The 18,660-nt window shown below is 52.3% G+C and overlaps 1 protein-coding gene and 1 long non-coding RNA gene across 2 annotated transcripts; one reads left to right on the top strand and one right to left on the bottom strand.

Moving 5' to 3' along the window:
- Positions 1–1,012: 1,012 nt before the first annotated feature.
- LOC119155198 lies at positions 1,013–4,373 on the bottom strand. Its single transcript, XR_005106639.1, has 2 exons — positions 3,688–4,373; positions 1,013–2,659 (listed from the first exon to the last, which is right to left on the bottom strand). It is a non-coding gene; the product is annotated as an uncharacterized LOC119155198 (long non-coding RNA).
- Positions 4,374–4,693: 320 nt separating this feature from the next.
- Positions 4,694–15,816, top strand: GFI1 (growth factor independent 1 transcriptional repressor). The gene is made up of 6 exons (XM_037404614.1): positions 4,694–4,919; positions 5,153–5,359; positions 10,009–10,424; positions 10,514–10,651; positions 12,209–12,374; positions 14,455–15,816. The coding sequence occupies exons 1-6, from the start codon at positions 4,805–4,807 to the stop codon at positions 14,631–14,633; spliced, it is 1,221 nt and encodes a 406-aa protein (XP_037260511.1). The 5' UTR covers positions 4,694–4,804; the 3' UTR covers positions 14,634–15,816.
- Positions 15,817–18,660: the final 2,844 nt, after the last annotated feature.

Genomic DNA, 18,660 nt, shown 5'->3' with positions numbered 1-18,660 from the left:
CCCTGGGACAACGACGGTTGGAGGCTAAGGAGTGGAAATTGCCTTCAGGCCCTGCCTACCGATAGCAGCAGCTGCAGCACTGTTCTTTCAGTCCGTTGTTCCATAGAGATAGCAACCCAGCTGCTGGGTTGCAAGATAAAACGCGTGAGGGGCGAGTTCCAGGCAAAAAGGGCTGGAAGCCCACGAGATGAGAAAGGCTCCGGTCGGCCGGCCGCTCCCGGCGGGGTGCGCGGCTGGGCCTCCCCGGGCGGCTCTCCTCAGCGGGGCTGCGGGAGGAGGAGCCGCTTCCCGCCTCGCCCGGCCTCGCGCTGCCGCCCGCGGGCACGTGGCGCCGCAGCGCCCGCTCGCGCCCGGCGGGGTCCCGCGCCCGGCTCTGGCGGAGCGGCGTGGGGGGGAGCTCCGGACCCGGCTGCGCCAGCGCGGAGCCTGCCGCCCACCTACGGGGGACAGGGCCGAGCCGGTACACGGCTCCTGCGGGAGCCTCGGCTCGTCCTCGGCACGGCACGGTGGACAGCGCCCGTGTTCCGCTTCCTTCCGTCCTCACCGGCGGCGTAATGCTAACGGTCCGTCCCGAGGAAATCCCGGGAAGGCGGGGGCGCGTTCCAGGCACGAATAGGTTTTGCAAATCGCAAAACAAACCCGTTCTCGTGCGCTTTCTCTTCTAGTTATCTGAGAAAGCTGACGCCCCAGGGGCCGGGGGTCTGTTGCCGCTGCCCGTGCAGCATCCACCCTTACATGCTGAATTAAGCATTAACCCGATCCACTCGTTTGATTTCCTTATCCTTGCGGAAGGCTTTTAAGCAGTTTGGGAAGCAGTAGGTGAGGAGGTGCAGGTGGGCTCAGTACGGGGGGCTTGGCGCGGTGGCTCCCGCCGGAGAGCCCCGAGCGGGGCCGCTGGGGCCCGGCAGCGCACTCGGCTCCCGGCAGGCAGCGAGCACCTGCCGCACGGCACCGCCGGGCTTCAAACCACGCCGAAGCACCTGCGCATACATTTTGACCATAGATGCATAAAGATGGATATGTATTTTATTACAACCGGGTCAGGATGGCTTACGAGAGCTAATAGTGATTTACAGTCATGTTTTCTGCTGCTTTCATTACAGTCAAAGCGCTGTTTGGCAAGGTAATCGAAAGGCTATTAGTTTCTCATCCCATTTCAGAGGCAAACGAGAAAGGCTGTTTTGCAAAAAGTCATAAACAGTGAGTCAACGAAGACGCATACACGAAATTACACCGAGTTGTTCCAATCTGGTTATTTCTACTGAATCCAGCATTTATTTTTGAAGCTGACGGAGCGAATGATTTTCAGAGTAATCAACCAAAGGCGCAGCAAGGAGACCGCGGTACACGGATGCCGTAAGTAAAACTGCTGTGCCCAGCACCAGGAACTTTCCGGCAGTAATGAAGGTGTTAAGGTCGATGTGTCAGTCGTGTTCTTCAGCTTCCTTTTGTGTCACTACTAAAGCATCACGCAAAAGGTTGGACGGTTTTTCTCGTGGTGGTGTTTGCTTGCTTAGTTAGATTTTGGGAAGTCAGGTTAATCCTACGTTCCACACGGGCTCACAGGCACACAGTGACTAATTTTTCTGTGAATACTTCGGGGGTGGGGTAGTGGTGAAGAAAAGCACCTGTTGGCAAAGCCAGCATGCTCCCCGGGCGTGAGAGAGGCTGAAGTTTGCTCCTGCCTTGTCCGACTTCAGTCTCGGTCATTTCTGAACGGGAGATGGTGTTAAACCTCGATTCGCCCACTGCGGAGCCGTACTTCGGGCGGCCCTATAGTCACCGAAACGACGTTGCTGATGGCCCGAGATGTCTGAGAGCGAAGCCCACAATCACCTCAGAAAGACACGGAAGAACTGTGTCGGATTTCCTGGCTGCATCCTGGGAATCCGAAGCTAGACCCAGAAAACTGTGTTTTGGGGTCGGGGTGTCTGTGTAAAGCAAGGCGAGCCTTTTTTTCTTCGGGGGTCTCCGCAGGCGCGGGCGGTGTGAGGCGCTGCCTGCCGTGGACCCCCGCCACCGTGCCCGCCGCCGGTGCCTGCCCCACGGACCCTTCCCGAGCCAGCGGCCCGAGCACCGGCACGCAGGCGGAGGAGGCAATCGCTCCCCTCTCGCCTGGCTCCGCTCCTCTTTCGCCTTCGTGCTTGAATCGCCCTTAAGCTACAGTACCCACCGTGCGCCGGGGAGGGGTGGCGGTGGGGGATCTCGCCTACCCTTTCCATATTTAACCATTACCTAAATCCGAAGGGAAATGAGCAAACCTCTAGGCTTGGGTCTTAAGGTATTTTCAGCGCCGTTGGGCGTATTTATCCCAAAAGTTTTCCACAACAAGTTATTTCTAGTCTAGGGGAGGTCTCCGACGCCCAGGGCCCTGCCTTAGCCCCGATTGTACCGGCCCGCAGGGCTGGATGGCGGCGGAGGCGCGTCCCCCCGCTGCCGGGCCGGGCGCAGGGCGGGCGCCGGCTCCTCCGTCCCCTGCCCTCAGCCGCTGCCCGCCTTGAGTCAATCTGTGTTTTGAATCTGTGACTTGTTCTCGTTGCGGAAGTTGAAGGGGATCCAAGAATAGTTCAGATAGATGCGTGTAATTTCTAGAGCAGAACCCCGAGAGAAATGAAACGCCTGAGTCCAGAATGACACTTTGATGTCACTTCAGCGAGCCCTGTGAGGTGGAATACGGTAAGACATTTTCATTTAAGGAAAAACGAGAAAGAAAGGAGGGGGAACAGTGCTGATTTGTGAGGCACTTTTTTTTTTTTTTTTTTTTTTTTTTTGCAGAAGCTCCTAACGCTCAGGAAGTGGAATTTGTGGTTTAGGGGGCCGAGCTCTGAAGGAGTTGAGAGAGACAGAAAAAAAAAAAAAAAAGAAAAAAAAAAAGCAGCCAACTCAAGCACCATTGCTCCTTAAAGGGAGGCTAAATTTAAAATCACCCAAACTAGCAGGCTGCGGCGCAAACCCCGGCTGCAGCCCAGCTTCCTTCACCCCTCCAAATGGGTAAGCGCTTTTGCCTTGCTCGCCTCGCGTGGGCAGCTGCGGGCGGGCCGGGGTGGCAGCGACCCTTCTCCTCTCCTCAGCCCTCCTCACCTCCCCTCCCCTCCCCTCCCCTCCCCCCTCCTCCCCTCCCCGCCGCCCCCCGCGCCGCTCCGGCTCTGCCTCAGTGGTGGCGGCTCGGGGAGACGCCGGCCTCGCGCGCGGCCCGCGTGCCAGCGGGGGGTGGGGGGGGTGGGAGGGGGCGGGTGCCGGCTGCGGCCAGGTGGGCTGCGGGACTCGCCTTCCCACGGGCACGGCCCCGGCCTCGCAGGCGGCCTTGGGCGGCGGAGGCCGGCGGCGCCTCCGCGGCGTGGCTTTTGGAGGGAAAAGCACCGCGCCGGGGCGAAAACACGCGGCAGAAGCGGCGCCGGCGCCCGGAGCTCCCCAACGGCTGCGGCGGCGGTTGCTGTCGGGGAGGGCGGCGCGGTACCGGGCCGCTTTGATTCTCGCCCCCCACTCGGTGCCCCACTCGCTGCCGGGCCCCGCTCAAGGATGAACCGAGGCGCAGGTGGGCCCGGGCAGCAACGCTCCCACCCGCTCGCCCGGCGCTGTGCCCGGGGGCGGCGCCTCGCGGCCCTGCCCCCCGCCGGGCGCGGACGGGCCGGTGCTTCGCCGCGCAGCCCGGGTCGCCACCTGCGGGGCAGCTCCCGCGCCCCTTACCTCCTTCTCCCGTCCGCAAACCTGAGGCCACTGACGGGGGGGTGTGTGCGGGTGGAAGGGGAAGAAAGAAAGAAAAGCATCAGCAGCCTCCCGAAGTCCCCCAAAAGAACCAAACGCAGCTTAAGCTCGCTTTCTGCAAAGTGTGCAGCGTAACCGCAGGGGCGGGCCGGTGCTAGACGGGTCCCAGTGAACGTCTCCCGCCTTCCTCAAGGAGCAGGCGGGGGGCAGCTCTGGTTAGCCCGGTCCCTGTCCCCCAGGGCCCCCTGAAGGTTTCCCACCTCGTTTCTCTCCCCGCCCCGGCTTTCGGTGCCCGCAGCTGTTGGCGCCGCGGCACCTTGCAGCTGCGGACCGCAGCAGATTCCGTTTTGTTCGTTTTCGCGTTATCGTTGTTCGCGCTGGAGGGGTGAATCAGTCCCTCCGACAGCAACAGCCTCTCAGGCGTCGGGTTAGGCTGCCGGGTTTGTAACGACTCTCCCACCCGTCCCGGCAGCAGCCCTGCGCCCTCCGGCCCGCTCTGGGTGGCGGGCACTGATAAGCCGCTTCGGGGGTGCCTTTTGCTGGCGCCGCTTTTGCGGCGGCTGCCGGCGCGGACGCAAACATGGAGGCGCGGTGCGCCCACCCCGCCGAGCGCGGCCACGCTGCCCCGGAGGGACGGGGCTGCACATGACCGGTCCCCTCCCCTCCCGCCCCCGCCTCCGCAGCTCGCTCAGCCCCCCTCGTCCGACGGACGGTGCCCGGTCGCTGCTGTTGCCTGTTCCCCGCAATCCGGCAGCGGCCGTCGAGCGTGGCCGGGGCGGCACCGGGGGGGGGGGGACGACAGCGCTGGCCGGGGCCGGCGGGAGGCTCAGTAGCTGCGCTCTGGGAAGGGGGGGGCGAGGCGAGCGGGGCCGGGGGCGGTGGCCTGAGCCACCTGCACGCCGCCACCTGGCGCGCCGCCCCCGGCGAGCGGCCCCTCCCGGCCGGCGCCCCCGGCCCTCACCGGCGGGCTCGGCGCCTCCCCGCAGGTCGCCTCTCCGCCGCCGCCCCGCGGGAGACTCGGGGGTGACGCTCGCAGCCGCCGCCGTGCCCGGCGCTTGGAGAGGGAGCGCGGCCGCGCCGGCCGTGGCAGCACCCCACCATGCCGAGGTCCTTCCTAGTAAAGAGCAAGAAAGCGCACAGCTACCACCAGCCCCGCTCCGCCGACGAGGACTACAGCCTGCGGCTGGAAACGGTGCTAGCCCAGATCTGTGCAGGTAGGAGCCCCCCGGCCGCAGCCTCGCCCGCCCGCCCCGCGTCAGCCCGCTACCGGCGGCGCCAGCACCGGCCGGTGGCCCTGCAGCCCCCGGCACCGCAGCCGCCGCGGGAGGCTGGCGGGGCTGATGCAGGGCTGGAGGGACCCCGGCGGCAAACCTCGGCGGGAGCGGGGCCGCCGCGGGAGGTGGCCGGGCCCGCACTGAGGAGCCCCCTCGCCCCCTTTGTCCCGCAGACAGCAAGATCCCCGAGGACGCGGGGCTGTGCCGCACCGTCCTGCCCGATCCGGAGCCTTCCCAGGGGCGCTTCTCCCCGGAATCCCACCTGACCGAGGCTGCCGATGGCACCTCCGAGTCAGCGCCCAGCTGCGAGGGCAGCGTCTGTGACAGGGTGTCCGAGTTCGAGGATTTCTGGAGACCTCCCTCGCCCTCCGTCTCGCCAGGTAGGACCGGGGCGAGCGGCGCCGGGCCCGGGTCGGTGCGGCGGGGCAGCGGCTCACGGCTGCGTGCCGCAGGCCGAAACAAGTGGAAGGGACAGATTTGCCTTTTCCCACGCACTTCCACTCGTTTTCGGGTTATCTTTCTCGGGTTGCTTTTCCAGCCTGTCTGCCGGTGGTGGGGAAGCGGCGGCTGACAGGCTGTAGGAAAGCTGTGGTGCCGTCGGGCGTTGATTTTTTGGTTTCTGATTAATTTCTAGACGCAAGCCGGTTATGTTTTAAAGGTCCCGGCATTTTCCTACACTGGGTCCTGCTACCCCGAGTCAGATGTGTTTTAAGACAGTAAAAATTTCTACTAGGCGATCTGTATACCCGTAGTAAACAGCGTTCACTTTGTATTTCGTACTATATGCTAGACGTTTTCCCTAACTCCTTTTCAGGTTATTTCTTGCTTCTTGCCTATAAAAAAGATCCCTCCCTCCCTCCCTCCCCCTCTTCTCTCTATCTGTTTTTTTTTGTTGTTGTTTGGTTTTTTTTTTCTTTTCTAAAAACGCATTCGTGAAAAAACAGCAGAAAATAATGACGGTCAGATTTAAATACCCCAAATCCAGGAAACTCACACTTATGGCTGCAGCGCCTGTCTCTAGCTCCCTCGTCCTGCCTTTGATGTGGTTGGAGCAGTGGGAGATGCTGTCCCCAGCCTGGCGCGAATACTTATCTCGTTTAAAAAAACAATGGTGTTATTTTATAACAAAATTATTTTTATATAACCCCCACTTTTTATTGCCTCGGTTAAAAAGTGACAGCTGGAAAAAAGAACAATTTCTGTCTTAGCGAAGGAAAAATTGTCTCAGCTTTACCGACAGCAGACGCCAGCAAACGAATGCTTAGTCCGGTTTCCCCACCACTTTCCCACTTCGTCTTTTACAACGTCCTTGCATATCAACGGCTGATTGTGATGAACAGGGTTTGCATTTTGAAAGCCTCCCTCTATTTTAAGAGCCCTAAAGCCCTTTGAGGGGATATTCAAAATGCTGCCCAGTATCATCAAAGCCGGCCACGGGACAGTTTCAGTCTACAAATGACAGACCTGACCAAATGCAGCAGTCTTTCTTTTCCTAATATTTCTGCACAAAGTGTACCAAGTGCATAATTTTTGATCTAACAAATTTGTCCTCCTCTTCCTTCCCCAAACAATTACAATTTGTGCATTGGAAACAGGCCGTTTTCATGAGGTGTCTAAAATTAGACAGATGTAAAATGGAGCAGGTATTTACCAGGGTTGCTCTGCTTTTTCCCTCTCCCCACTCGTTTCTTCCCCCACTGTGGGGTTCATTAGCTCCCAGCCAACCATCCAGCTACCCAGGGAAGGTGTCTTTGCAAAATGAGGGCGACATCCCCAGATCAAGATTTTTTTGGTGGAGGTAGGGGAGGGCAGTCCTGGGACTTTCTGATTCCATTCACAGGAAGAACAGGAAGGTAAGGGACTCCTCTGGTAAGGGAAGGTAACAAGTACTGTAAGGAAAGAGCTTTATTAAATGAACCTCAGTGCACTGAGAGAGATGCTGTTAACGTTAATGATGAAGGCAGTGGCAGCAGGCTTAGATAGTCGGGCTTCCTCCCACAGCTGCCCCCCAACCCCTCTGCCTTGAAGCTGCTTCAGATTCAGTGTGAAGCTGGAATTCGTGCCTAGATCACCTCTGCAAGATGCACTGGTGAGAGACTGGATTTTTATGATTGTCTTTGTCTGGGTGGGGCACAGTTTCTATTCTTTGACAGGCAGGTCAGATAAGAAATGATGGTTCTAAATCATGCTCAGGGCAGGTGCAGTGAGTAGTACTGTCACCCCCTTATCCCTAGAAGTGAACGTAGGTGCAGGTTGCACTTCAATACACAGTGAAAGCCAGATTTCAGATTTGTCTTTGAGTGCTGTGCTGCTGATCTAGGCGGGTGCGCACAGACACAATACCTGTTAACACTCTAATACGTTGTTGACTCCATCAGTGCAAATCACTGTTATTTAACCTCACTTTCTACGTGTGTCTGTAATCACATGCGTTTGCATATACAGAAGGTGCCTGGTAGCTCAGTGCAACAGTATATTAGTATCTCCTGATGAGCCTGATCATGCTGCGGTCTTGGGGGAGGCTTTTACTGGGTATAATGGTGTTGTGCAGAGAGCATGGTGTTCTGTGGTCTGCGGAGGAGGACACCTGAATCTTTCTTTGCTATGCATATCAATTTGTTCCCAGCGATTTCAGGCTGAGTTTACCTTGCCTTCAAAAAAGGGCATTGATGTCTTTTCTCACAGAAGTGGTCTATACAAAGAATGCACAGAATTGCTAGGAAGAGTAGGGAGAATCTGTCTCTCCCTCCCTGTGCACCCCTTGGGGGCCTAGGTGCTGTGTAGCAGAGGAGAGGCAGACACAGAAGTGTCCAGCAGTGTGGCAGAGCAGGGTTTGCAGGTTGCCTTGACACTGGGTACAGGGCTTGGATGGCTTGAGCTTGCCCCTGAAAAGTATAGCGTGAGTGGCTCCCCTGTGCTTGTGCTTGAGAGGTCTCCAAAGCATGTGAGGTGATGGAAGGAACATTGCACGCAAACTGATCCGTGGTGCAATGTTTACTGTGTCCCATGTTGCCAATTCCAAGGGCTCAAAAATCAGGTCAGCCTTCCCTCTGCTCTCACTCAACAGACTGGCTTGGAAATCAAGATTGTAAGTAATACCTTATGGATATTCAGTTCTAGTGTTGAAATATTGAGGGTTTACATTTTGATGCTTTTCTTTACAGTCTGGGCTGCAAGTTGTCTTTAAGAGCGAAATAAAGTTAAAACAAGAACAAGCAAACAAAAGGAAAGCTGAGAGCCTGATGAAATCATGCAGTTTCAAAAGCTGGGGCTTTAAGATAGTTTTGAATCTTGTGATAAAATCGTGAGAGATGGCAATGCTGAAACTGGTTGCAAAGACACAAGATAGATGATGTGACGCTGACCACAACTTTTGCAGTCAGTGCAGAACAGGAAAAATCATGCTCATCATCATGTCAGCTAATGTGATTTCATAGCTCTGTTCAAACGTCCCAGTTGGTATGTGCACATATACTTCCAACCAAAAGACGCTGATTTCAATGGAAGAATTTGAGACTATTAACATCTGGATTTTTGTAAAAGATAAGATACAGTCAAGTCATTCATAGCTCAGTTTTCACCTCGTCTTCATTTCCCTTCTGTAACCCTCAGTGACCACCTGCCTATCCAAATAGACGGCCTAACACATCTTCCCTAGCTCACCCCTAGTTATCCTGGTTTGCCAATGGTTGAGAAAGCCATGGGAGCTGTGAAGTTGACAGGAATGAAAAAAGGCAAGATAGAAATTGTGGATGAACAAGTTTTTGGGTAAGGGAGGTTGTTATGGAAGCCCAAGTGGTAAGAGTTGCCTGTATCTTTGTGAATTCAGCAATTAATTGATTTATCTTTTCCTTGGTTCACTAAAACAATTATCCAGTGGAGATGTTTGACTCTCCCAGTGCTGCTGCCTATTGTGATGAGTGAAAGCAGAGCACCTTGGGCATTAATCAGCATCTCTGGCAGACACAGTTGGGGTCTGGTACCTCATGTTCCCTGCCTAACTTTGCTTTCCTCTATGCGAGGCTCCCTGAGCATTGGTGCCTTTAGGCACTGATCTCAAAGGCTGTGTTCCTGCCATTGCGTCAGGCTCTGCTATGGCCCCCAAGTGTGATTCATCCTGTGGTGCTCACTGCCTTGGTCAGATGCCATTGCCAAAGGTGAGCCTATTAGAGGCATCTGAAGCCATCTGAGCTTGTTCTGGTGGAAGATTGCTTTGATTATGACTGCTAAGAAAATCTTTTTGTGTCTTCAGTTTTTAATGCTGTCTATACCGATGGTTTTGTGAAGCTCTTTATTTTGGGTGGACACAGTTTCTATACTTTGAGAAACTCAGAGAAATCTGAAACAATCACGATTTTATTTCAGATGAGGACAAATTTTAGTTTATTTTTTTCTGAAAAAGCAATGCATGACATTCAAGCCTCTCAGAAGCTGGTTTTTATTTTAATTATGCTGTAGTATAGTTATGAACAGCTGTGGCATGAAGTTGAGAGCCTAGATTTGGTCATTTAATTGTGAAACAAGTAGTTTTCAGTTTTGTTGAACAGGTAAATCTCAGCACGCTTGCTCCTTCTGGCACCTCTGTAATGTTGTATTTGCTATATGTGTGTGTGGGATCTACATCAGATCTTAAACATGTGGACTGTCAGCTTTGATGCCCATCTTGGGACACCATAGATATACTTTTCTGAGGAGCTGCAGATAAAACCAAAGGAAGTTGCAGATTGAGTTGTTTAGTATCTCAACAGTCAGATCAACGTGTGCACACCTGGGCTCCCAGAGATGGAGACAGATAAAATTGGTGGATGCTTTAAGTATTTTGGTGGGGACAGCAGGTGAGTAGGTAGTACTGGACGCACAGACTCCAGTGCAATACAAAATGTCCTCCCATTGGAGATGAAAGGGCAGCCTTAATGTGCAGCGTAGGGGTCTGGCTCTGGGCACAAGTCCGAGTGCTGCGATGATTCTGCCCCACGATAGCAGCTGGATTCTGAAGCACACTAATTCTGATGCCCTTGTGTTTCCACAGCCTCGGAGCGATCTGTGTGTCCATCCCTAGATGAAGCATCCCCCTTCTCGGTGCCCTTCAAACCGTACACGTGGAACAGCCTGGGTGGCTCCGAACTGAGGCACCTTGTGCAAAGCTACAGGCCCTGCCCGACGCTGGAGCGAACCTCAGCCCTGGGGCTCTTCTGCGAGCGAGGATCTGAGCCTGCCCTCTACGGTGCCGAGTGTAGCTCTTCCCTCGGACTTTATGGTGACTTCGGCTCCCCGGGCCCAGGGCTGTTTGAGCGGCCGCCAGCAGCAGTGCCTGGACTCTTTGCTGAGACGCAGCCCGGGCTGCAGCAAGAGAAGGGGCCAGGTGGCATCAAAGTGGAGTCGGACCTCTTGTGTCGCCCATTGCTCATCAGCACTGGCTCTTACAAGTGTGTCAAGTGCAGCAAGGTAAGGATCCCTTTCTCCCACACTGGTTATGACTCTTCTCCAGCCCCTTCTCCCGGGCAAGCCTGACCCAGTGTGCTCTCTCCACTCAGGTCTTCTCCACGCCTCATGGCCTTGAGGTACATGTGCGCCGCTCACACAGTGGCACGAGGCCCTTTGCCTGTGACATGTGTGGCAAGACCTTCGGCCATGCAGTCAGCCTGGAGCAGCACAAGGCTGTGCACTCGCAGGTGAGAGCGGGGCGGGCTGCCAGGATGAAGGTCTGATGAGGGCCAGGGCCAGCTGCTTGCTTCAGCTGGCGCTGGGGAGCCCATGAAGGCAGTCACAGGGCAGTAGGTGGGCACCTAAACGGAGCAGAGGAAGAGAATGTGGTAGGGCTGCAGTGGGCAGCTGTGGGTGAGGATTACAGTGGCAGGTAGAGGAAAGGGTGAGCAGCTAGTGAGCAAAGGAGCAAATGAACAAATTAAAAAGCACAGGCTTTGTTTCCATTCCCCAGACCTTGTGTGCGTCTGTATTAAGCAATGGGCACTTTTGGCACTCCAGAAGTAACGGATAATAAATTTTCACTCCTGGAGCTGGAAATTGTAATGTGCCTGTGGACTTTTTTTAACAGCTAAAGCAACCCACTGTGCTTTCTTTCGATGCAGCTCTCCTCATTCTTTCTCCTCCCCTCCCCCCGAGAAGTGAATCTTCCCTTGTTTGTAGTCATTGTGTCTGTGCAGGAACATCTCAACGACCAGTCAGGTATAGAGCACAGACTTCACCCGTCTCGACACACTCTGAGTCACACACCAAAAGAATATGGTAGTTAATTTTGGTAGGAGGACTTGTAACATTTTCCACCTGCTGATATTGTGCCATATTTCCCCTTCACCCACCCACTTGACTTGGCAAATCTTCCTTCTTCAGATTGGCTTTTGGAGGATAGAATTACAGCAATGTTTTTTTGCTGTTTTATTTACAATTTCATGAAGTGTGCAACAGCAGACAGAGCACACAATGAGGGCAAATAGCTCATCACCCATTAAATAATGGTGAAAAGAGCAGCACTGCATATGGTGTCCATGGAGGGGACATTTCAGGGAGGGCACATTAAAAGCCAAATAAACAAAGGTGATTGTATGAAAGCATAGAGGAAGACGAAGGTGTGATGGTAGTTAAGGGATGGAAAGAAGAGATGATTTATGGTGGAAGAAAGTGGTGGAGAGGAGAGATAGCAAGGTATTAATACATTTTTTTGATATGTTAAAGTAGTAAGCCAAAAAGCTGTTTTCGCCTGGTGCTCTAGGTACCTTTCATTTGAATTTTAATGGAACTACACATAAGCAGTTAGTTGTTACCTTGCCAGCAGAAGTCAGCCTGCCACAGAGATTTCCCAGGACAGCCAAGCAGATTTCAGCACCCACTTTCCTGTGTACAGTGGAGAGCTGGCCTCTGAACAGTGCTGCAGCTGTTGGGCTTCCCAGTGGAGTGATCGTGTCCTGGGCCCCTGCTGAAATGTGCAGGCGGACTCTGGCTGGTTGGTCAGGGCTGCCTCCCACTTAGCCATTCCTGATAGCAGGAACAGCTGATCAATTGAATTTTTGTGAGGAGTGGTGCACAGCACTGGGAGAGGATGCATTATTTTTTTACCATGTAGTGCTATCATGCCAGTGTTAGCGTCTCTGCAGGCCAGCCAGCCCTCTGGAGAAGTGGAAGTGTTTGCTAAGGCAGAAGGGGCAACACTGATGTTCTGGTGGGATCATTGGTGTGGTGTAACGTGTGTGTGTTTGGGCTCTTCTCTGCAGGAACGCAGCTTTGATTGTAAGATTTGTGGCAAGAGTTTTAAGAGATCTTCTACTCTGTCCACCCACCTGCTCATCCACTCGGACACCCGGCCTTATCCGTGCCAGTACTGTGGGAAGCGGTTCCACCAGAAATCTGATATGAAGAAACACACCTTCATTCACACAGGTCAGCCCTGCAGCTGCTGTTGTGCAGCCCCAACTGTGAGGGCAGGTCTCAGAAGAGGTCCCTCTGCAGCAGTCCATTCCTTCTCAGCTGGGACACTACAGGCATCTCCCATGCCTCTCACTGCCTTGCTGCTGTTCCTCATGCTGTCTGAGCTCTACTTGTGCAAAGGAAAGTGATTTGAATGTGGTTTCATGAACAGCAGCTGCAAAATAACCCAAATCCTCACAATCCAATCGGTGCTCCCTTAATAGCATCCACCAATGTTTATTCAAAGGGCTTTTGTATAAGATGATTTGTAGAGTATTATATTCATGGAGCCTTGATTTACAGTGGAGGTCCCTGGAAAATGACAGGTGAATTTGATTGCAGCTTTTTTTTTTTTTTTCAGGATCTATCAATTTACAGTAGAAACAACAGGAGTCTCCTCCTCTAGATCAAACACTAAACTGAAGGGCCTAGGGTCCAACTCTTAGTCTAAATATTTGTTTAGAGATTGCCTGCACTTCCACCCGGACTTTCAGAGAAATGTCTGCAGTTTGATAGAGAATGGAAGGAGAGGTGCAGAGTTCTCAAGTTTCACTGTTAGTAATAAACGTGGAGACTAATAAAGTGCAGGTGAATCACCAAAGGAAATATCATTCAGTGAGAAGGCAGGTTTGTCAGAAACCTTTAAAAGAAAATCTTGCCTTTCAGTCTTGCACCATTCACTTCAAGTAGAGGGAAATGACGACGTGTGAGATACAGAAGCATTTGGAGACATGAAATAACAGCTGCAAGCCTGAGATTCAGATGACCAAAATCCTGTTTCCTGATAGTGACCACTAGCAGATATCAAGGGTGAAGCCTAAAAATGGCAAATATATAGAAAGATGGCCTTATATGTAGCGCTGCTTGGTTGGGACTTTTGTAGATGACAAGCAGCGAACAATAAATGTTACTTGTAAAGATTTTTCCACCAGATGTTTGCTGGATGAAAGTGAACTATTTAGGAAGAAACACAGAAAGTATTTCCATAGTCACTTTTTCAAATGAGGCTTGATTAAGTAGAATTTCAGCCAAATTCTGAATCAGTCAAAACCATTATTTTGTTGTGAGAACAGAAACTGTTCCTGAGCTTTTAAATTGCTAATAAAAAAACAGGTCCTTAACTGAATCAGAGATCCCTTTCATATGCAGCATACATTTGTGAACTGAGACTCCAACACATTTTGTATTATTTTATGTTTCTAAGAATCTGATCTTCAAACATGCAAAGAGTTTGTTGCTCCAGCTGAAGTCAGTGGGCTCTGCAGGTGCGAAGCCACTCTGAAAATCAAGCTTGGTTTTGTGGTTGGGTTCCCTTTTGTCTGTTACTTGATAATAAACACTATGAAAATGCACTGAGATCCTGCTCCCATGGAGGCCAGTGGAGTTTTGCCACTGACCCCTCTGTAGGAGAAGTTCTGGAGGCTGGATTTATTCCCATTTATGTTATTTGCCTGCAGGAGAACTTGCAGGCTGGCTTGAGGTGACTGCTAGCATTTCTGTGTGGGGAATGGGGAGAAGGGCAGATCTCTGGATGAACCCTGCCTTTTAGGGTTCACTTAAGGGCCTTCATACCTCCCTGGGGAGACACCCCGGCTCGCTGGGTCTGGCTTAACAACCTCCACCTATCTATTCCACCTGCCCCCATGCTGATGCTATAATAGGTGTCAGGCATTCAGCACGACTTGCGGGTCTTTCCAAGAGTTCCTCTTGTTTCTAGGACACAAAGTCAGTTTTAAAATGCACAGAGCCCATGCAGCCAAGTGATTTACCAGTTACAGTGTCCTGAGAGCACTCAGTGCTTCGGGCTGCTCCCAGGACTATACTGGGCCGATGGAGGTGCAGCCAAGTTCAGGCCCGCTCAGCTGCCGTGCAGGCTCTGTCAGTGCTTTGGGGCCCCCAGTTGTGTGTTTTTTATAAGAATGACTTCTTCGGTAGTGGCACAGGGATCCCTTGGATCAGCTCTAAGGGCCAGTGTGCCTTTTCTGTTTGCTCTGGTCCTGCGTAAGCAGCGTGTTGCCTCTTTCACACCCTCTCTCCTGCCTTCTGCTTGCAGGTGAGAAGCCTCACAAGTGCCAGGTGTGTGGAAAAGCCTTTAGTCAGAGCTCCAACCTCATCACCCACAGTCGGAAGCACACAGGCTTCAAGCCCTTTGGCTGTGACCTCTGTGGCAAAGGCTTCCAGCGAAAGGTGGATTTACGGAGACACCGGGAGACACAGCATGGCCTGAAATGAGTCCCAGCTGCAATACGGAACATACCTACAACACTAGGAGAACAGATTCCCTTGGCTTCCCCACTGGACCCAAGCCCTGTCCTGACCGCAGACCCTGGCATTACCTTTCTGACCAGGAGCTCAAGGAGGAAAGAAGAGGACAGGGCCATGCATTGAATGACTGTGAAAGAGGAAATCGAAGGCTGGGGTTTCTCTCTTTCTCTTTCCCTCTCTGTTTCTGAAATAACACTGGACAGTAAGCCTTTTAGATATGAAGCCTGATACTCCAAAGACAGATAAGCTACCTAATAATCTGTAAGCTGGAAAATATTTCTCCCTTGGCCAAGATGAACCCCCTGAAGTTGTCAGTCGCTTGAATCACCTTGCAGGGAAACATGGGCATAACAGTGTTTACATGGCAATGGCAGACAGCTGTCAGCATGTGGTGTAGGGAGTGCTCGCCTTGGTTGAGTGTCGGTGCTGAATGGCTTCACTTTTGGTTTCCTCTTGGGAAAACCTGGAGGGTCAGGACTGAACTGTGCAGTTTGACATCTTGCTGGTTTTTAGACAAAAGTACCAGCTTGGGCCTGATCCTGCTCTCGCTTGTTCTGGTGCACATAGGGAGCTGCATTAACAGTTATAGAGAGGCCCTTGTTATCCTCCCGGAGCCATCTCTGCACAAGGCCTGGCTGTGTGCGTGGGTGTTTGAGGCATGGGGGGGTTACTTCTTGCTATATCAACCAGGGAGAAGGAAGCTTGTGAAAAGTGGAAAAGCCAAAGCACAGATTTATGCCTTATACCTAGAAACCCATCCAACAAGTGGTCCTGGCTGCAGAGGGCAGGAGCACCAGGGAGGCATGGCCTTCCTGTCCAGACCATTACTGGCACTCTGGGCTTGTTGTAGTAACTGGAAAATAGCTACTCAATAGCATAATTTGTATATTTGTTTTTGTTGTTTTTTTGTTGGTTTTTTTTTAATTTTTAAAGGGAAACTCAGCTGAGGTGGGCAGGAATCATGAAAGATTATAATTGACTGAATTTGCCTTAAATGACCCTGCATGTACCTCAGTTAAAAAAATGCTGTTTTTACTTTGTTGACAGATTTGTAAATGTCCTTATTTAGATTTTATGGAGTGTCTTATGTTTATTGGTACATATTTATTGGAATAATGTTTTAAGTTAATAAAGTATTGAGGATGGTCCAGAGTGCTTTTCATTTAATACATAACTTCAGCACATTTGTGAATGTCAGCCATAACAATGCTACACCACAGTAATGGTTGGGGATATGGCATGTGAGGAGGGAATGCAGGCACAGCAGAATTTGCACAAGGGTGCACGAAGGTGATTGAAGAACACCACTGCCATATTTATTTGTCTAACTCCCACTGTTTTCACACTTTTGAAGGCTGGGGTGTGCTGTGCTTAAGACTATTGCTGTAAAAGGGTTTGGAAGGGAGACAGCAGTTTTAAGTGTCTGCTTTGGAACTGTAGACTGCCAGAAGTCCCTGCTTAGCTGGGGAGGAACTTGAACGTCCTCCTACGAGATTAAATGTCTGTGCCTGTGAGTTTGCAGGGACACCTGAGCAGCAGGTGCATCATTTATACTTAAGCCTGTTGGGACTCACAGCATTGCCTGCCTGCCTTTCCAGCAGGGCTTGCTCCAGCTGGCAGTTGCAGCCCATACAAAAGAGAAGCAGGAGGATGACGGAGGGGTCCCTTGTTCTTTCCCCAGTGGAACACAGCATGGCAGCCTGGGCTTTTAGATGTATGCATAACCTGGTGTGCCTACGTGGGTATATACTCATTTCCAGCTTTGTGGTTTCATTATGGATAAAACCAGCAAGCAGGGGCTCCCTGTGCCCTGCTGGGCTGGCCCAGCCCTTGGGGCACCCTGCCCACCCCAGGACCATGGCAACCTGCCATGGTGCCACCCAGGTCCCTCCACGCTGCTGTCTGCCACCTCTGAGAAGGTCAGACACAGCTCCATCCTCACCAGGCTGCCCTGGCAGGCTGTGCCGTGCCCCCATTCAGGCAGGGCCCATGCCACAGCTCTACGGTCCTGGCTTTTGTTGAACAGAAACAATCACAGTTGTTAGGGACAGAGGCTGCAGCACAGGCACCACAGGAGGTTCCAGGTGCTCTAAAGGCCTCGTTAGGCCCATTATGCTGGATTAATCAATGCACAAGTGAGTGTAGGGGACTAAGAGGTAACGGGGAAGGCCTGGTGGTGCCCTGGGCCCTGCCCAGAGCAGGGGAAGCTCTGAGGATCAGCTCGGCCTGTGGCACAGGTAGGCTCGGGGCGGCCCCGGGGCCACGCGCGGTATTTATTTTACAGGGAACTGCAGTTGTGGCCGGAGCAAGTGCTGGCAGGGGGTACCAGGCCACCCCGGGGTACCAGGTGTGGGGTGACCGGGGCACAGCAGCTGACCCCAGCCCTTCGGCCATCAGGAGGGCCTGTCCCTGCCAGCACAGCCTCCCTCCCTCCTGGCAGGCCAGCTGGCCTTACTCCAGCCGGCTCAGTTACCCGTGCCTGCACCCCAGAGCGTCTCACTTCCCCACAGGACACTGGTGTGGTTTGGGCCCAGTGTGACCCGCTGATTGGGGCTGGCAGCTACCGGTGGGGGCAGAGGGCTCTGCAGCACCCACACGCTGTGGTGGCAAGGCTGTTCTCCAAGGCAAGAAACTAGGAAGGTTGTTTTTACTGGTCTAAGTTGCGTTTTCCACTGGAGTATCTTACAGCTTACTGGTACGCCTCAGGGTACTGGTGAACTGTTGCTGAGGACCTGAACCCCTTTGCAAGGGCTGTGCGTGGCTGCAGGGGAGGGTGCTCCCCACCTTGCCAGCCCTGCTTGCATCCAGTGCCAGCTCAGCTGGTGGTTTGGGATAAACATGGCTACCTCTGGGGAAAAAGTCGTGGCTTTAAGGTGGGGAAATCGAACTGAAGAGGAGGAAAAGAGCATCTATCTAGGGAGAATCAGAACAGGCTACTGAGAGGCTGTGGTGCAAGTCTGAAGATTGGAAATATCTCTCTCAATGTTATTATTGCATACCATTAAAAATGCATTATGCATATTACATGACTCATTATTCATGAAGCAGGTTCCATACCTTTTGTCTGCCAGAGTAACAGTAGAAAGGGTAAGGAGAGACACTGGAGCACACCTTTGTTTCATTCTGTAAATTTTTAATGACACCTCTAGCTAACCAGTTGGTGAAGCTCAGTTCCTGCATGAAAGTGGAAAGGCAGAGCTATCTACAGGACGACTAAGCCTTTCAGAAGCTAATTTGAGCTTGTGTTCATCCACACCAACGATGATTAGATTACCTATCAAGTGTGCAGAGCTATCAGGATTCAGGGCTTTGAAAAACAAGGTGAATTTATCTGATTGATTTAAAAGACATGGGTGGAACAAGTGGGTTATAAAAAGAAAAAGTCTTTCTTATAGATATTAGAAAAGTACTTTTCCTGGCAAGCTAACAAACTTGTAACTTTGCTTCCAAAAGTTGTCTTGCCTGCCCAAACCCCAAATTTATTAGTCGGAATCAAAATGCTTTATCCAAATCAGTTAGCAGGCTGAATTAATTCATGAGGCAAAAACAAAGCAACTTATTAGGTTCCATCCTTATGCCAAGCAGAGATATTTAAAATTAAAATATGCAAACATCATCTGTGCTTTCTATACAGTCAGTTTCCAAAAGCTGATAGTAACACTCAGATTGGATATTGCAACACAAGGGAGAGAGCAGCTCTTCTGGGTCTTGCTCCTTCCTCAAGCAAAACTTGTTGCAGTTGATGGGGAGGAGGGAGGAAGAGGTTTCTAGAATAAGCTTTGGGTGAAAGATTGCGAGACTCGTGCAACTGTATTTGCAAGCTGTGCTGCTGTTGCATGTTGGCAAGGGAGTGCTCCTCAAGTCTCTGTGTTTTCCTTCCTTAAGAGAAAAAACCCAAACAGGTCAGTTGTGTCGAATTCATCTCCAGCGTAACCCCAGTTCACATCAGGAAAGGATTTTGCCTTCATCATGTCTTACTCTAAACTTAATAGTG

This window comes from Falco rusticolus, chromosome 11 (assembly GCF_015220075.1).
Source record: "Falco rusticolus isolate bFalRus1 chromosome 11, bFalRus1.pri, whole genome shotgun sequence".
In the NCBI taxonomy this organism is placed as follows: domain Eukaryota; kingdom Metazoa; phylum Chordata; class Aves; order Falconiformes; family Falconidae; genus Falco; species Falco rusticolus.
Note: the sequence above shows the minus strand (reverse complement) of the source record. Positions and strands in the feature narration are given on the sequence as shown.